Genomic DNA, 16,043 nt, shown 5'->3' on the forward strand with positions numbered 1-16,043 from the left:
CAGCATATTTTGCCTTTTTTTTCTTCAAGTATATAAGCAACAATTTCATTCCCGAGCAACGCCGGGTGCTTCTGCTAGTATATATATATATATATATATATATATATATATATTCACACACACATGCATATGGTATGTGATGCGATATGTTAAATTCATGTATATGTATGTCTGTATATATATATATATATATATATACACATACATACACAGCATATACATGAACATGTGTGTGTATTGACTAACATGTATGTGGGAGTTAATGTCATTGCATGTCACTATACATGTATGCATGTACTGTGTGTGTATGCATGAATGCAAGATATATATAGGTATGTGTATGAATGTGTGTGTGTGTGTGTGTACATGTGAATGTATGAGTAACTCTATATATGTATCTGTGTATGCTTGTATGAATGCAATGTATGTATATAAGTGTGTGAGTGTGTTTGTGTATGCGTCTATGTATGTATAAATATATTTCATTAAATAATCAATGAAAGACAAAGAAAACAACATTGACACCAAACAGGGACAACACCCCACCACCACCACCACCAACAACAACAAAAACAACAAGGACAGTAAAAGTGTGTGTACATGTTTGCACTCAAAGTGCACCATCTGTTTGCAACTGGTGGCCACCCCAAATGCCAATGATCATATTGTTATGGAAATCTGTGGGTGTTGTGATTGTTTAGCCCTAGGCCAACCCTGATACGGTTGTTCAATGAACAAAGGCGTTCCAATCACGACCAACCTGTGGATTTAAAGTAAACGTACAGGGCTACATTATATCAGGTCGTTAAGAATGAAATGATCCGATTTTGAACTGAAAGTTTATTTTACTTTATCTCAACGAAAAGCAATGCAGTTAATCAAAGAATGCACCTAAATCATCAACACAATTTTGCCATTTTATCAATAACTTATTTATGCTGGTAGCAAAGAATTCTGGAAAGCAACATATAAGTATATGCATATATACACACATACATGTACATGCCTCCTTATATATGTATATATATACATGCATATATTGGTACAGGGCATCAAAGAAATGTGAACAAAAAGAGAAACGAGAACATAAAAAAAACACAAACAATGAACATCGAAAGAAACAAACAGAGAAACGAAACAGGCAACATAAAGAACATTCCCTTCATCAGTTGCCCCCTGTTTTATATACTCCGCATTTCAAAGGCAGAGACCAGATGAGACTTTCTTTAAAACAGTCCTTCCCGCAGAAGGTTAAAGTGGTAACAAAAACAGAACAACAAGAACAAAACAGTAAAAACAAACAGTGAGGACTGTTGAGACTTAACGAGCTTTGAGAAGAGACAGGTAAAAGCACATGGACTTGCATGGCTTCCAATTAACAGCCAGGGACCCTCACCAATTGGGAAGGATACTACGTAAAATGAGAGACCACTTGAGACCTGCAGCAAAACAAACTTTCGAAAGTCGACGGGGCCAACTTCCAGTCTGAATCTTGCTGAAGAGGACCATCTTTGGGAACTGGCTACTTGGTATCTGAATCACATGGCCAACCCAGTAGAATAGGCTTCCTTCCAGTTTCCATCTACAAAATTCATGTCTAAGGCATTGATTGGTCTGACAGTATAGTATAAAAGACTTAGCCAAGGTACCACACAGTGGGACTGAACCCAAAACCAACTGGCTACAAAGGGGTCTTCCTGACCACACAGCTTTGCCTTCTTGTAATAAATTTTTCAACGAATGTAAAAGAATCCCTTTTTTTTGGAAATGGTGGATTTCGAAGCACAAACGTGAAGCTAATAAATAGAAACATGGAAACTATTTGGAGAGTAAAAATCAAAGAGGCTGCCAGTGAGACTCAAACCCACATCTTTGAACATGACAGATGTTCTACCATTGGACCAAAGCATTTTAGAAACTGATTTGTTTTTTTTTGGGGTCCAAAATAGTTTTCTCAACTCAGTATTTACAAGGCCTTATTTATAGCTTCCTCTGTGTACTTCAAGACGCTTCGAGAAAAAAAAGCCGTGTATGAGGGGAGAGGGTGTGAGGGAGTGAATATATCTATGTATATATATATATATATATATATATATATATATATATATATATATATATATATATATATCATCATCATCATCATCATCGTTTAACGTCCGCTTTCCATGCTAGCATGGGTTGGACGATTTGACTGAGGACTGGTGAAACCGGATGGCAACACCAGGCTCCAGTCTGATTTGGCAGAGTTTCTACAGCTGGATGCCCTTCCTAACGCCAACCACTCAGAGAGTGTAGTGGGTGCTTTTACGTGTCACCTGCACGAAGGCCAGTCAGGCGGTTCTGGCAATGGCCACGCTCAAAATGGTGTCTTTTATGTGCCACCCGCACAAGAGCCAGTCCAGGGGCACTGGCAGCGATCTCACTTGGCTTGCCGGGTCTTCTCACGCACAGCACATTTCCAAAGGTCTCGGTCAGTAGTCATCGCCTCGGTGAGGCCCAATGTACGAAGGTCTTGCCTCAACACCTCAGCCCAGGTCTTCCTGGGCCTACCTCTTCCACGGGTTCCCTCAACTGTTAGGGTGTGGCACTTTTTCACGCAGCTATCCTCCTCCATTCTCACCACATGTCCATACCAGCGCAATCGTCTCTCTTGCACGCCACAACTGATGCTTCTAATGTTCAGCTTTTCTCTCAAGATACTTACACTCTGACGGGTATTCACATTGACATTACACATCCAACGGAGCATACTGGCTTCATTCCTTGCGAGCTTACGTATGTCCTCAGCAGTTACAGCCCATGTTTCACTGCCATGTAGCATGGTTGTTCGTACGCATGCGTCATACAGTCTGCCTTTTACTCTGAGTGAGAGTCCCTTTGTCGTCAGCAGGGGTAAGAGCTCTCTAAACTTTGCCCAGGCTATTCTTATTCTAGCAGCTACACTTTCAGCGCACCCACCCCCACTACTAACTTGGTCGCCCAGATAGCGGAAGCTATCGACTACCTCTAGTTTTTCACCCTGGAATGAGATAGAAGTTGTTTCCTGTTTGTTTACAGTCTTTATTGCACCTGAACATCTGCCACAAACAAAAACTAACTTGCTAGTTAACCTGCCTTTGATGTTGCTGCACCTCTTATGTGTCCATAGCTTGCACCGGGTACATCTTATAGAGTTACTACCTACTCCTTTTCTACATACTGAGCAGGGCCATCTACCTGAAGGGGTTTGTGTTTTATCTACCTTCCTACTTATTAGGATTTTGGTTTTAGCTAGGTTGACTCTAAGGCCCTTCAATTCTAGACCTTGCTTCCACACCTGAAACTTCTCCTCTAGTTCTGATAGTGACTCCGCAATTAGGGCAAGGTCATCAGCATAGAGGAGCTCCCAGGGGCAACCTGTCTTGAACTCCTCTGTGATTGCCTGGAGGACTATGATAAATAAGAGGGGGCTGAGGACGGAACCTTGGTGGACCCCTACCTCTACCCGGAATTCATTGCTGTACTCATTTCCAACCCTCACCTTACTGGCAGCATCTCTGTACATGGCTCGCACAGCTCTCACTAACCATTCTTCTATCCCAAGTTTCATCATTGACCACCAGATAAGGGATCGGGGGACCCTGTCAAAGGCTTTCTCCATGTCAACGAAAGCCAGGTACAGAGGTTTATCCTTAGCTAGGTATTTCTCCTGCAACTGTCTCACTAGAAATAAGGCATCAGTAGTGCTTTTACCTGGCACGAACCCAAACTGCATCTCATCTAAATTGATTCGCTCCCTAATTAGTTGGGCTATGACCCTCTCTGTAACTTTCATAACCTGATCTAGCAGCTTGATGCCTCTGTAATTATTTGTATCTAAAGCGTCACCTTTACCTTTGTAGCAGTTGACTATGATGCTGCTACACCAGTCATTGGGTATGACTCCTTCGTGTATCACCTGGTTCGTAATACGGGTGACTAGGCTATAGCCAACACTGCCAGATATTTTGAGCATCTCTGCAGTGATTCCTGATGGGCCGGGGGCTTTCCCGGTCTTCATACTCTTAATTGCTTTATCTACCCTGGTACTATCAACTCGGATAGCTGGTCCCTCTATTGGGTCGACATACGGCAGGCTCTCTTTCTCCCATTCATTCTCTTTATTAAGCAATCTATCGTAGTGGCATCTCCAGACCTCTTTCTTTGCATCCTCATTTAATGCAAGCGTACCATCATCCATGCGAACACATTTCTCTCCTACAACATCACTATTCTCTCTCCTACACTGTCTTGCAACACGAAATACCTCGAGTCTTTGGTCCTCACGGCGCAGAACATTGGCAAATCTTTCCTTATCTGCTTCCCCTCTGGCTAAATAAACCTGTCACCTAGCCTCCCTTCTGGCACATTGGTACAATTCCCTGCTACCACCGTTCTTCCAGTCCTTCCAAGCCTGTTTCTTTTGTCTAATAGCCCTGTCTACCTCCTTGTTCCACCACCACGTTACTCTGGGTTGGGAGGGGACCTTACACCACCCACAAATCTGGTTGGTGGCTTTCAACAGGTTGTCCCGCAGAAATCTCCAATTGTCTTCCACGTTGTATGATGCTATATCCCCTTCTATTTCGTTAAATGCTTCAAGTAACTTGTCTCTAAGTCTCTGTCCGTTTGCAGGGTCTTTAAGCTTCCACACCCTTCTCCTCCAAGCCTGTCTAATTCTGGGCACCCATTTTGCCTTGATCCCAAAGTCGCTAACTACTAATCTATGTTGTGGGGTACATTCTTCGCCAGGGTAGGTTTTGGCATTTATAAGCCGCTCTCTTTCCCTATTTCTGGTGAGGATGTAGTCGATTTGGCTAGAGTGTCTGCCGGAGCGGTAGGTGACTAGGTGACTGGCAGGTTTCCTGAAGTTGGTATTGCAGACCATAAGATCGGTTGCATCACAGAACTCCAGCAGTCTGGTTCCCTCCTCGTTGCGGGAACCGAAGCCATAGCCTCCTTGTATGCCATGGAAGCCTCCAGCACGACGTCCGACATGACCGTTGAAGTCTCCAGCCACAAAGAGAAGGTCCCTGTCACTCGTCGACGAGGTAGTTTGCAAGAGGGTGTCATAGAATTGGTCTTTCAGACCATCTGGTAGCCCCGGTTGAGGTGCATAGGCTGAGATGACAGTAGCTAATCTATGATGAAGCACTAGTCTGATCTTAAGTACTCTGTCACTTACTCTAACGACCTCGATTACCTTATCCACCCATTTCTTCGCTAGAAGTATTCCTACGCCCCCGACCCCGTCAGTGTTCCCTGCCCAGAAAATCTTGTACCTGTGTTCTTTGCCTGTGAGGAACCTCGCAGAACCTCCTCTCCATCTTACTTCCTGGATGCAGCACATATCTACGCGACTCCGTTCAAGCATCTCAACAATTTCACCAGATCTACCTTTCAGCGTGCCGACGTTGAGAGTGCCAATCCTAACAGTATGGGTGTTGGGGGTGTGGGCTTGTAGCCTGGGAAGGGGAAAAGCAGTGTCGTGTACCTGAAAAGAAAACTTGCAATTGGAAGAATTCATAAGCAAAACAGTACCTACAACCTGCAAACATTTCTCAAACTTAATGCGCTACCCAAAGGTAGGGGAGAGGATGGCCAAGGCCACTAGATGGGTTCCGGGAGACAGCCGAGGTTGACAGGATGACAGAGGAATGAACTTCCGGTGGAGGGGGTGGGAGGGCGGGTTACCGCCAGCGAGTAGATAGGGCTCTTAATTGTAGATTTTAAATATTTGAGAGACAACAATGCATAAATCGTAATTTTTAAAAGAGCAATGAATTCTAGGTGAGTAGAATATAACGTAGCATGAATTTAGGAAGCTTAGAAAATGAATAAGTATGAATTTAAGACAACAACTGAATTCAATTGAATTTCATGGAGAGAAACAAGATAAATAATAGAGGGCAAACTAAAGCGCGAAGGTATGAGATGTTTGAGGCCGTAAATAAATAAAAAATCTCTATCTTATCTGCATCTTGGACATTTCGTCGTAGTATGTCAGCGAGATAATTTAGAATGGGTTTCTCATTTATATATAGCCAGAACCTGAAGACCTTAAGGAAAAACTACGAGAGAGAGAGAGGATGGAGGGGTAGACAGAGGCATGGCGGGAGAAAAGATCATCATCATCATATATATATATATATATATATATATATATATATATAAAGAGAGAGAGAGAGAGGGGGAACCAGTCAAGCAGCACATCACGCTGTAATTCTTGGGCTGAGAAATATGTATGTATATATATAGGTGTAGGTGTGACAATGTGGTAAGAAGCTTGCTTCCCAACTACATGAGTGGATTTGGTAGATGGAAACTGAAAGAAGCCTGTCATGTGCTTGTATATATATATATATATATGTGTTTATGTCTTCGTAACTTAGCAGTTTGGCAAAAGCAACTGATAGAATATATACCACGCTTAACACAAACATAAATACTGGGGCCAGTTCATTTGACTAAAAGTTATTCAAGGCGGTGCTCCAGCATGGCAACAGTCTAATGACTGTATTAAGTAAAAGGTGAGAAAAGTGACAGAGGGTATTGCTAGAGACAACAGTTAAAACAACTTAAAAACCTCAAAAGCTCAGTGCTTTTGTGGCTTTCGAGTTGTTTTAACTGTTGTCTCTAGCAACAGCTGATGCTGGTCACTAGCCTCACTCACTTTGGTGACTTCTATTGAATTTGGTTGTAGGTTCAAATTGCTAATAAAGCCACCCATTTTATTTGTTCTGTGATGATATACCTCTCAGTATACGTCCTCACGGTCCTTCTTGTGACATTGAAGTTGGCCTATTTGCTATTCTGGTGAGGGTCTTTGCTATTCAGGACTTCTTCAACACCACCAGTCACCAACCCCGACCCCGACCCCCATTCCGTGACCATCCCCTCCATGAGAAGCACCATCTTACAGTCAGTCTTCACCACATGGTCTCCTAAGCCTTTCTTTGTCTCCGTCTTCAACTGTTTCCAATTGCTTTGGCCATCAGACGTCTCCCCTTCTACAACTGCCCCCCTCTCCTCCGTGTTCTTCACGTCTCCATAGCAACACAATCCTCTCTCTCTTGGCTCACACCATCGGACCCCTTCTATGTCCAGTGTATTTCCTTTCAGCTCCTGGTTTTCTGTGTATGCAGATTCAAGGACAATGCACATATACATACATGCATACATATATATATATATATACACACACACATACATACATACAGATATACATATGTGTGTGCATACATATATGTGTATATATATTTAAATATATACATGCATACATAAACTCATATATGTATGTGTATATATGTGTGTATGCATATATATGTATATACGTGTGTGTGTGTATATATACATGTATGTATATGTATCTATATAAATGTATGTATGTATGTGTGTGTGTATACATATTGTGTATATGTATATATATATGTACACACATATATATACATATACACAATAATTCATAGATACATACACAAACACATATATATATACCCATATAGATGCACATAATATATATGTATATGTATGCACATATATATATATATATATATATATATATATATATATATATATATATATATATATATATATATATACGTATACACACACACATATATATGTATATATATACACAGATATATGTACACATAATACACTTTTTGTCGTTGTTGCTATTAATGTTTCTGTTGTTATTGTTGTTGTTTTTTGTTGGCCATCAAAGCGATCACTAAACTGGCCAATCAGCTACACCCATCTCTCTCTCTCTCTCTCTCTCTCCATCTCTTTGAAAACACTATCCCAACCACTCAGTTTTTTTTCATTATACACTTACATACATACATACATACATATATGCACACACACACACACAACCACATAGTTCTGGGTTCAGTTCCACCATGTGGTACCTTGGGCAAGTGTTTTTTACTACAGGCTTGTGAGTGGATTTGATAGATGGAAAATGGAAGAAGCCTCCGTGTGTGTGTGTGTGCGCGTGTATGTGTGTACATATAAGGCAGCAAGCTGACAGAACTGTTGGTCCTGAGACCAAATTGCTAAGTGCAGTTTGTCCATCTTTACATTCTGAGCTCAAATGGGAGGTGAATATGCAGCATCTATTTAACCATGTGACATCGTTAGGATATCACAAGCATTCATATTAATGCAAACATGTAAGCATGATTTCTTTCATGCGTGTATATATGGGCTTTTATGCAGATAGATGTATGTATGTCTGTGTGTGTGGGTGTATGTGTGTGTGTGTGCATGCACATGTATGTATATGTAAACCAACAGGTCTACATACAGACGGGTAGGTACATAGGGTATATGAACAGACAACCACATATGCACATAGACACTGAAACACATGACCACATATATACACACACACTTTACTTCACACAAAGACACATGTCCACACATATGGAGATGTACACCCATACATAAAAACATGGTACATAGCAGCAACACACAGACACACACACACACACACTCAGACATGCACACACAAGGAGACAGAGGTACATACATATACACACATGCACACACATACATAAACACACACACAAACACAGGAATATGCAGAATACATACATGCATACATGTATGCATACACACCCATACATACATATATACATATGCACACACACAGACATACATACACACACATGCACACATACATACACACACACTGAGACACACACATGCATAAATAACGGACAGAGTCAAGACTATTGATAAGTTTGCAAGACGCAACGAAAGTTTTAGGAAAATAAAAATAAGAAATAAGTGGAAATGTTACCGGTGAGTGTTAAATTTGAAGGCACAATAAGAAAATGACTCTCCCCAGACACAACAGAAGATGCTTCAACACACGAAATGACATAAAAAAGTCTTGCAAACCAAATCCCAAAAAACGAAATATATATATATATATATAATTATATGTATATATATATATATATATTATATATATATATATATATATATATATATATATATATATATATATATATATATATGTATACACACATATGTATTTATTGTGTGTGTCATCATCATCATCATTTAGCGTCCATTGTCCATGCTGGTATGGGTTGGATGGTTTGACTGGGTTGGCACACTGGAAGGCTCCTCTCTGATTTGGCATGGTTTTCTATAGCTGGATGCCCTTACATGCCAATTTGTACTGTACCAGTATCTGCCACAACTGCGGTTTTGCTCAGCTTGATGGGTCTTCTCAGTCATTGCCTCCATGAGGCCCAACACTTGAAAGGGACTCAGTCACTTTGCCTCCATGCAACCCATGTATATATATTATATATATACAACAAATCCATTTCAGCACAATCTTCTTTGTTTGCACGAGCCCTTCTTCTAACAAGCATCAGGATTGGGATTTTCTGCTATCGTGTGGGAGCCTGATTGGTGAAATCAACTGAAATACTTCTCTAATATTGTAATGTCCTAACATATGTGCATGGGCACCACATAAAAAGGAACCCAGTTCACTCTGTAAAGTGGCTGGCATTAGTTAGGAAGGGCATTCAGTCATAGAAACCATACAAAACAGACAGTAGAGCTGCTCTGAAGAGTGCAGGGTTACATAATTGGACTGTTATCTAACAACCTATTAAGCCCCAAGTGCAAAACCGACTGGTAAGGATGGCCACAATGGATACATAGTACTATAATACTGTACACTTCAATCAATATATATATGTATATATATACACACGCTTTCCCAAGGTGCTATGCAGTGGGACTGAACTTGAAGCCATGAGATTACAAAATTAGTTTCTTTCCCACACAGCCATGTCTCTGTCTGTATGATAAATTTATTAAGTTTTCTTTTTTGTATATCACTACCTTAAGAATATAAAGGGTTGCTATTTTTAGTACAGTGCCTATAGAAGAGCTTCAAGTAGATAGTGGAGAACTGTTCCACCCCAGTCCAATATCACAGGACCATATGTTTATTGTGTCTACAGTGAATCTGTTTATGACACAGATGGGGGTTTGCCTTATTGAAATTAGCTTAAAAAAAATTTTTTAAAGGGTGGGGTTTTGGGGTTTTTCTCTCAAAGTATTCTGTTACCCTATTTTTATTCACAACCCATGGGTGATTTATCTGAAACTCCTCTTTTCACCCTCCTTCAAAACTTTTTTTCACAACAAATCCAGATACAATTGTAATCTACTCCATTTGTAAAGAATTTTATCTTCAAATATTCATGTTTGTTGCATGCAGCTATGAGGAAACAAAGTTACGGTATTGGGGTACACTTCTGTTGGACATTAATACAACCTTGAAACGTGTATCTCACAGTGAATTAAGACTGAATTGTGAAGTTGAAATCTTCAATTATAAAAGCCTCTTGAAAAGCACATGATAATTAAAATACATTAAAAGAGACCGACAGAAGTACTAGGCTTGCAAAGAATAAGTCCCGGGGTCGATTTCTTTGACTAAATGGTGGTGCTCCAGGGTGGCCACAATCAAAATGATTGAAACAAGTAAAAGAATATATTGCTAAGGCATTGAGATCCAAATAACCTGGTGTGAAACTGAATATACACCAGAATGACACATTAGTCAAGTAGAGAGCAGTAATAAGAAAAGGAATGACAAAGGAAGGAGCAATCATCATAGAAAGTTCAGAAGATGATCGTTTATTCCTTTCTCATCTCTTCTCTTCTACATACATGTACACACACACACATATAACTACAGATACATGCAAATTCAGGGATTGGAACAGGTAAACATCCCAGTAACATATGTCTCCCAGCTAGCAGAACCTTATTCTCTTGCAGGTTAATTTGAGATATTTTGACAACAATGTAACCTTCACTTAACTAAGGTGTATTCACCCTTATCAGTAGCTAGTGGAGTACCCCTCGTTAGGCTAATTACTATTTCTGAGGTTCTGCTGGTGATTTTATCTCCTCTGTTCCCTAATTTTGGAAAACATTTACAATCTTCTTTGACAATAAACCACTAATGTTCTTCAAAGTTGCTTTTTATACTTTCTACTATGGACTGCTTGAAGCTTACTCACTTCCTACACCTTGATCCTGAGATCTTGCACTTAAATATATACACACATATATATTTACATATATCAATATCTCTCTATCTATCAATCTAATACAACAGCAAGACTCTCATCGGCAAGACTCCCATCGGCAACGACTATTTAAGCAGGAGAATTAAGGCATTCGCTCTCTTTCTTCTTTCCCATTTCCTCTCACGCTTTTACATAGTGTTGGTGTATTTGTTGATTGTGTGAGGAGGGGTCGACTGTCTTGTGCTTTCTCTCCGCCTTAAGCAGGATCAGCAATGCCAACAGTAAGGAACATGTTCTATTCAGACCTTAGGGGGTCCAAATTGTCCTGTTCGGAGGAGGGGCTCGTACGAGCAGTTGATAGGATGGACAAGTGTTTAAGGAAGAAGAAAGATTTGCTGAAGTGACAGAAGTCACAAAAAAGGAGGTGGACCTGACAAACATGGAGAAATATGAGAAGATGGCACGTAGGATCGGTGGTGATGCTAAGTTGTCCCTACTCCAGAAAGTATTGGAAAATATGGGTAAGAAAACAGTAAATATATAAGGTGTACTCAGTGGAAGAAAGGAAAATTGAAAATGTTGAGGCAGAGGAAGCAGATTTGGAACAATTGTGGTTCAAGAAGGCAGGAAAAGCAAAAGAATATGCTGTAACCACAGTAACCTACATATCTTGGAAGAAGGACTTCCAGGATTAGGGTGGAGAGAATCCCACCAGAAACAGATGTGGCTTGGGTTGTGGTGGCTGTTCTTCTCGGAAGTAAAGAAGAAATAGCCGTCCTGCAGGCCACGAAAACAGAAAATTCTGTATGGAAAGAGCAAACATTGGACCTGATCATATTGGGTATTGGCAGAACCACTGAAAATATGGTGGAAACGGTGACCATTGGAGATGTAGTGTTGAGAGTGGGGGTGGGGGTGGAGGGCAGAACCCCTCGTTGCTTTAAATGTGTCTAAAAAAGGCCTCTGCAGAAGCAGAGAAGTCAGGAAGAAGTTAGAAAGGGGCCGGAGAAGGTGCAACAGGAAGAAAAGAGAAACAAAGAACAGTGGATGGTAGCTGAAGGAAGAGGAAGAAACGACAGATTGAATTAGAACCCCAAGCCATACACCCCGTCCCACCCCACCTTCTCAGACACCCCCTCCACCCATTCCCCTCCGATACAAAGCAAGAGAAAAAAAAACAAATACAAAAAAACACAAGGCTCAACAGGCTCCCCCCCCTCCCACTGGAAATTGTTTCGCGCGTGTTTGAAAGGCGTAGACCAAGAAAGGATCCAGAAGAGAACAAAATGGAGAAATGCAAGATTTGTGCATGTCGATGGATGGACAAACACTGAGGTGTCCGAAAGCCAAAAAAACGACGAAATATTGAGATTCAAGAGGGGTTATAAGTGTTGGAAGGTGAAATGTAATTTAAAGACGATATCAGACAATATAAAGTACGACGAACTGACCCAGAGATACTCCACAGCGATTACAAGCCTTCAATTCCATTACAACTTTCTCTCTCTCTCTCTCTCTCTCTCGAGCTATAGAAAGACAAATACACACGTTATATACCTACAGACATCTATATAAACACACATGTAATAATAAACAGACACGTTTCCTTAGAAACCTTTCACTAAAAAACACATTTTCGAAGGTGAGGGGCGTGACTGCATCCACACCCTTTTTCTTTAAACATGTTTTATAAATGACATTTGGCAGAAATACGTTTGAAAACAATAATAAACGAATGCTGAAATTATAAAAATTAGTAGTAACGAAGTCTGAACAAAAGCAAAAGCATGTTAGTGTTTTGTTTTGTCTTTATTGAAACAAGCGAAAGCCAATTAAAAGGAAATCTCTTTGCCTTACCTTGTTCGAAAATGTCTGCAATTCAGCAGAAGACATCAGCTGTGAAATGGTTTTTTCTTCTTTTGCGATTTCTGGCGCAGAATTTTTCAGCGAATAACTTGTATTTTTCGATTTTCTGGAGATAGAATTACAGAATAAAGGTGAATTTTGTGGTTTATGCTTTGTCGGGTGTTGAACGAGAGAAATGTTGAAATTTACCTTTTTTTCACACATTCGAATTCACCGCCATTAATATGCGCACACACCTGCTATTGCGCACGCGCACGCGAGTCGTGACTAGTCGATCCTACAATAACAATCTATTGCCAATGCATGTATGCACAAAACATGCAGGACGGTTTGTTTTGGTTTTTTTTAACAAAGTAAATAAAACACATTGTAAACAAAACGCAAACACCCTCATACATGTTTTGTGCGTGACGCGCACGCGCGCTAGGTAGTCGTAGGCTCCACTAGTCACGTCTCGCATACGCGGATGCGCGCCCTGGATCCAATCTTCTTGAATCGTACCTTGATATAATGTTTTCATTTCAAAATAAAACCAACAAAAATAATCTCCCATAATCTTTACCTCCGCTGATTTTTACATGCCCCGATGACCGATCTAAGAAATTTGGGGAACGATTTACCGTCTGGTGAATGGAACCGAGTATATGCAGATTCCAATAGCTTGCCAAATTGTCAGTCATAAATTTTATGCAAGAACGTTTTGTCTGATAACATTCTCCAACATCTCTGCACTCCTATCGAGTAGACGTTGAAGAAATCCTTTTTCTGGTTGTGGTGTCATAACATCCAACAACCCAAGTTTTGCGACACATTCGTCGTCCATTGTTCTTCTTTTTGAAGAACAAACTTTCATGGAACTCCACTCTATGGTCCGGACCAGCAATTGGAGTTTTGTCCGGCACCAGTTTTTTGCCAAACAAACATCTCTACAGAACTGGTGCCACTGAACGGCAGTTCTTATATCAATGCAATTTATTCTTGCAGATATCGTGACAGTTAATTTGAAAATGAAAAATAAAATTAAACACTAAATAAGAAAAAAAATTCCATATAATGGCAGCTTGGAGTTTTCTCCAAAGGTTCCTTTTCTGATGGAAAGAGGGTTCTTTTTTTGTTTTTTTTTACTTTTAGCTCACTTTTTTTGACAAAATCCTGTCAATAGAACGACTAGAATTTTGAAAATTCATTGAACAGCCATGCTACATGGCAGTGAAACATGGGCTGTGACTGCTGAGGACATGCGTAAGCTCGAGGGAATGAAGCCAGTATGCTCCGCTGGATGTGTAATGTCAGTGTGCATACCCGCCAGGGTGTAAGTATCTTGAGAGCAAAGCTGAACATAAGAAGCATTAGTTGTGGTGTGCAAGAGAGACGATTGCGCTGGTATGGACATGTGGTGAGAATGGATGAGGATAGCTGCGTGAAAAAGTGCCACACCCTAACAGTTGAGGGAACCCGTGGAAGAGGTAGGCCCAGGAAGACCTGGGCTGAGGTGGTGAGGCAAGACCTTCGAACATTGGGCCTCACCGAGGCGATGACTACTGACCAAGACCTTTGGAAATGTGCTGTGCGTGAGAAGACCCGGCAAGCCAAGTGAGATCGCTGCCAGTGCCCCTGGACTGGCTCTTGTGCGGGTGGCACATAAAAGACACCATTTTGAACGTGGCCGTTGCCAGTACCACCTGACTGGCCCTCGTGCAGGTGACATGTAAAAGCACCCACTACACTCTCTGAGTGGTTGGCGTTAGGAAGGGCATCCAGCTGTAGAAACTCTGCCAAATTAGATTGGAGCTTGGTGTTGCCATCCGGTTTCACCAGTCCTCAGTCAAATCGTCCAACCCATACCAGCATGGAAAGCGAACGTTAAACGATGATGATGATGATTGAATGTGTGCAAGCAGATGGTTTTTTTCATTGGCAATATGTTTTGTTTTCAGATAATCTATAATGTTCTCTGGTGCAAGGTACAATAAAAGTTGCAATCTGGGTGCACACAATGTAAAATAAATTCGGAAAAATAGCAACAACTGCTTCTTTTTAAAGGGTACAAATATTGGGAAGAAGATGATGATGAGTGTTGCTGATGGGATGTTCACACACAAACACATACACACACACGTAGATAAACCTAGACGAAGTCACATTCTGGAAGTATGTTTAAAGTTTTTAGAAGACGTATGACGGAGAATTATTCAATATCGTGTTTGCTTCTATAAGAATCGCTTACTTTAAAGCGAAAAAACAAGACCGACGTATACAACAGGTGTGTAGAACCTGCTGTTTCGCTTGTTTTAGCCGTTCATAAGTGATCTATAAGTAAACATTTCATACAACGACCATGACGATGTCACCTTTTCTATCCGAGTATCGACCTTCAAAGGCATCCATCATCACCTTCATTCACTCTATCTCTCGGCCTTTCTCTCTCATACGTGCGCGCACCGACACAAAAGCCTAATTTTGCTCTAACATCATGGTTCTATGCAACTGTTGCAATATCACTCTTTATGAAGGAGTTTTTCCGTTTCCATTACATTTTTCCTGGAACACGGTATCCTGCTGTTTACCCACATTTGTCTTCCTCAAATCACACCCTACTCTCTTATCTATGTATATATGTATGTATGATCCAATGGAGACCTCTACATAGTAGCCAGACCTGGTAGAAATAGCACCCAAATCTCCCTCAAATCGCACCTTACTGTTTTATGTATGTACACATGTATATACTAGCTGGGGGCGAACACTGTAATTCCTGGGGAAGCAGGGCTTATTCCTTGGTTCCGTTCTCATAATTGTTTCGCTAATCCAGTAACAACAATACAAAGTATGTAGCCCTTAAAACGGTTTCTGTGCATTTACAGAGAATACTGAAGTGTCTTACACAGGATCTTGTTGTTAGGAATTCCTAATAAGTTATGAATACCCAAATTGTGAAGTCAGTCATGTAATACCATGAAATTAGTTACCCGATAGTAAGAGTTCACATAAAGTAGCGCCGAAAAGGGCTGTAATACGTTCCCAGAGTATATAGAACATACGGGAAAATACTAATAAGGTATGTATACTAAAATCATGAAG

The 16,043-nt window shown here is 40.6% G+C and overlaps 1 protein-coding gene and 1 long non-coding RNA gene across 3 annotated transcripts in view; one reads left to right on the forward strand and one right to left on the reverse strand.

The window, feature by feature from the left end:
• LOC149129222 (uncharacterized) overlaps positions 1–16,043 on the reverse strand; it is a 75,852-nt gene that overhangs the window by 50,730 nt on the left and 9,079 nt on the right. The window contains exon 4 of the mRNA XM_089346697.1: positions 12,954–13,068. Coding sequence (XP_089202823.1) covers positions 12,976–13,068 — 93 coding nt within the window. The 3' untranslated portion in view covers positions 12,954–12,975. The remainder of the gene's footprint in view (positions 1–12,953; positions 13,069–16,043) is intronic.
• The window catches only part of LOC149129223 (uncharacterized), a 32,189-nt gene that overhangs the window by 13,979 nt on the left and 2,167 nt on the right, over positions 1–16,043 (forward strand). The gene's annotated exons all lie outside the window — the stretch shown is intronic.

Source organism: Octopus bimaculoides, unplaced genomic scaffold (genome assembly GCF_046866305.1).
Source record: "Octopus bimaculoides isolate indiv1 unplaced genomic scaffold, ASM4686630v1 contig98, whole genome shotgun sequence".
Taxonomy (NCBI): Eukaryota; Metazoa; Mollusca; class Cephalopoda; order Octopoda; family Octopodidae; genus Octopus; species Octopus bimaculoides.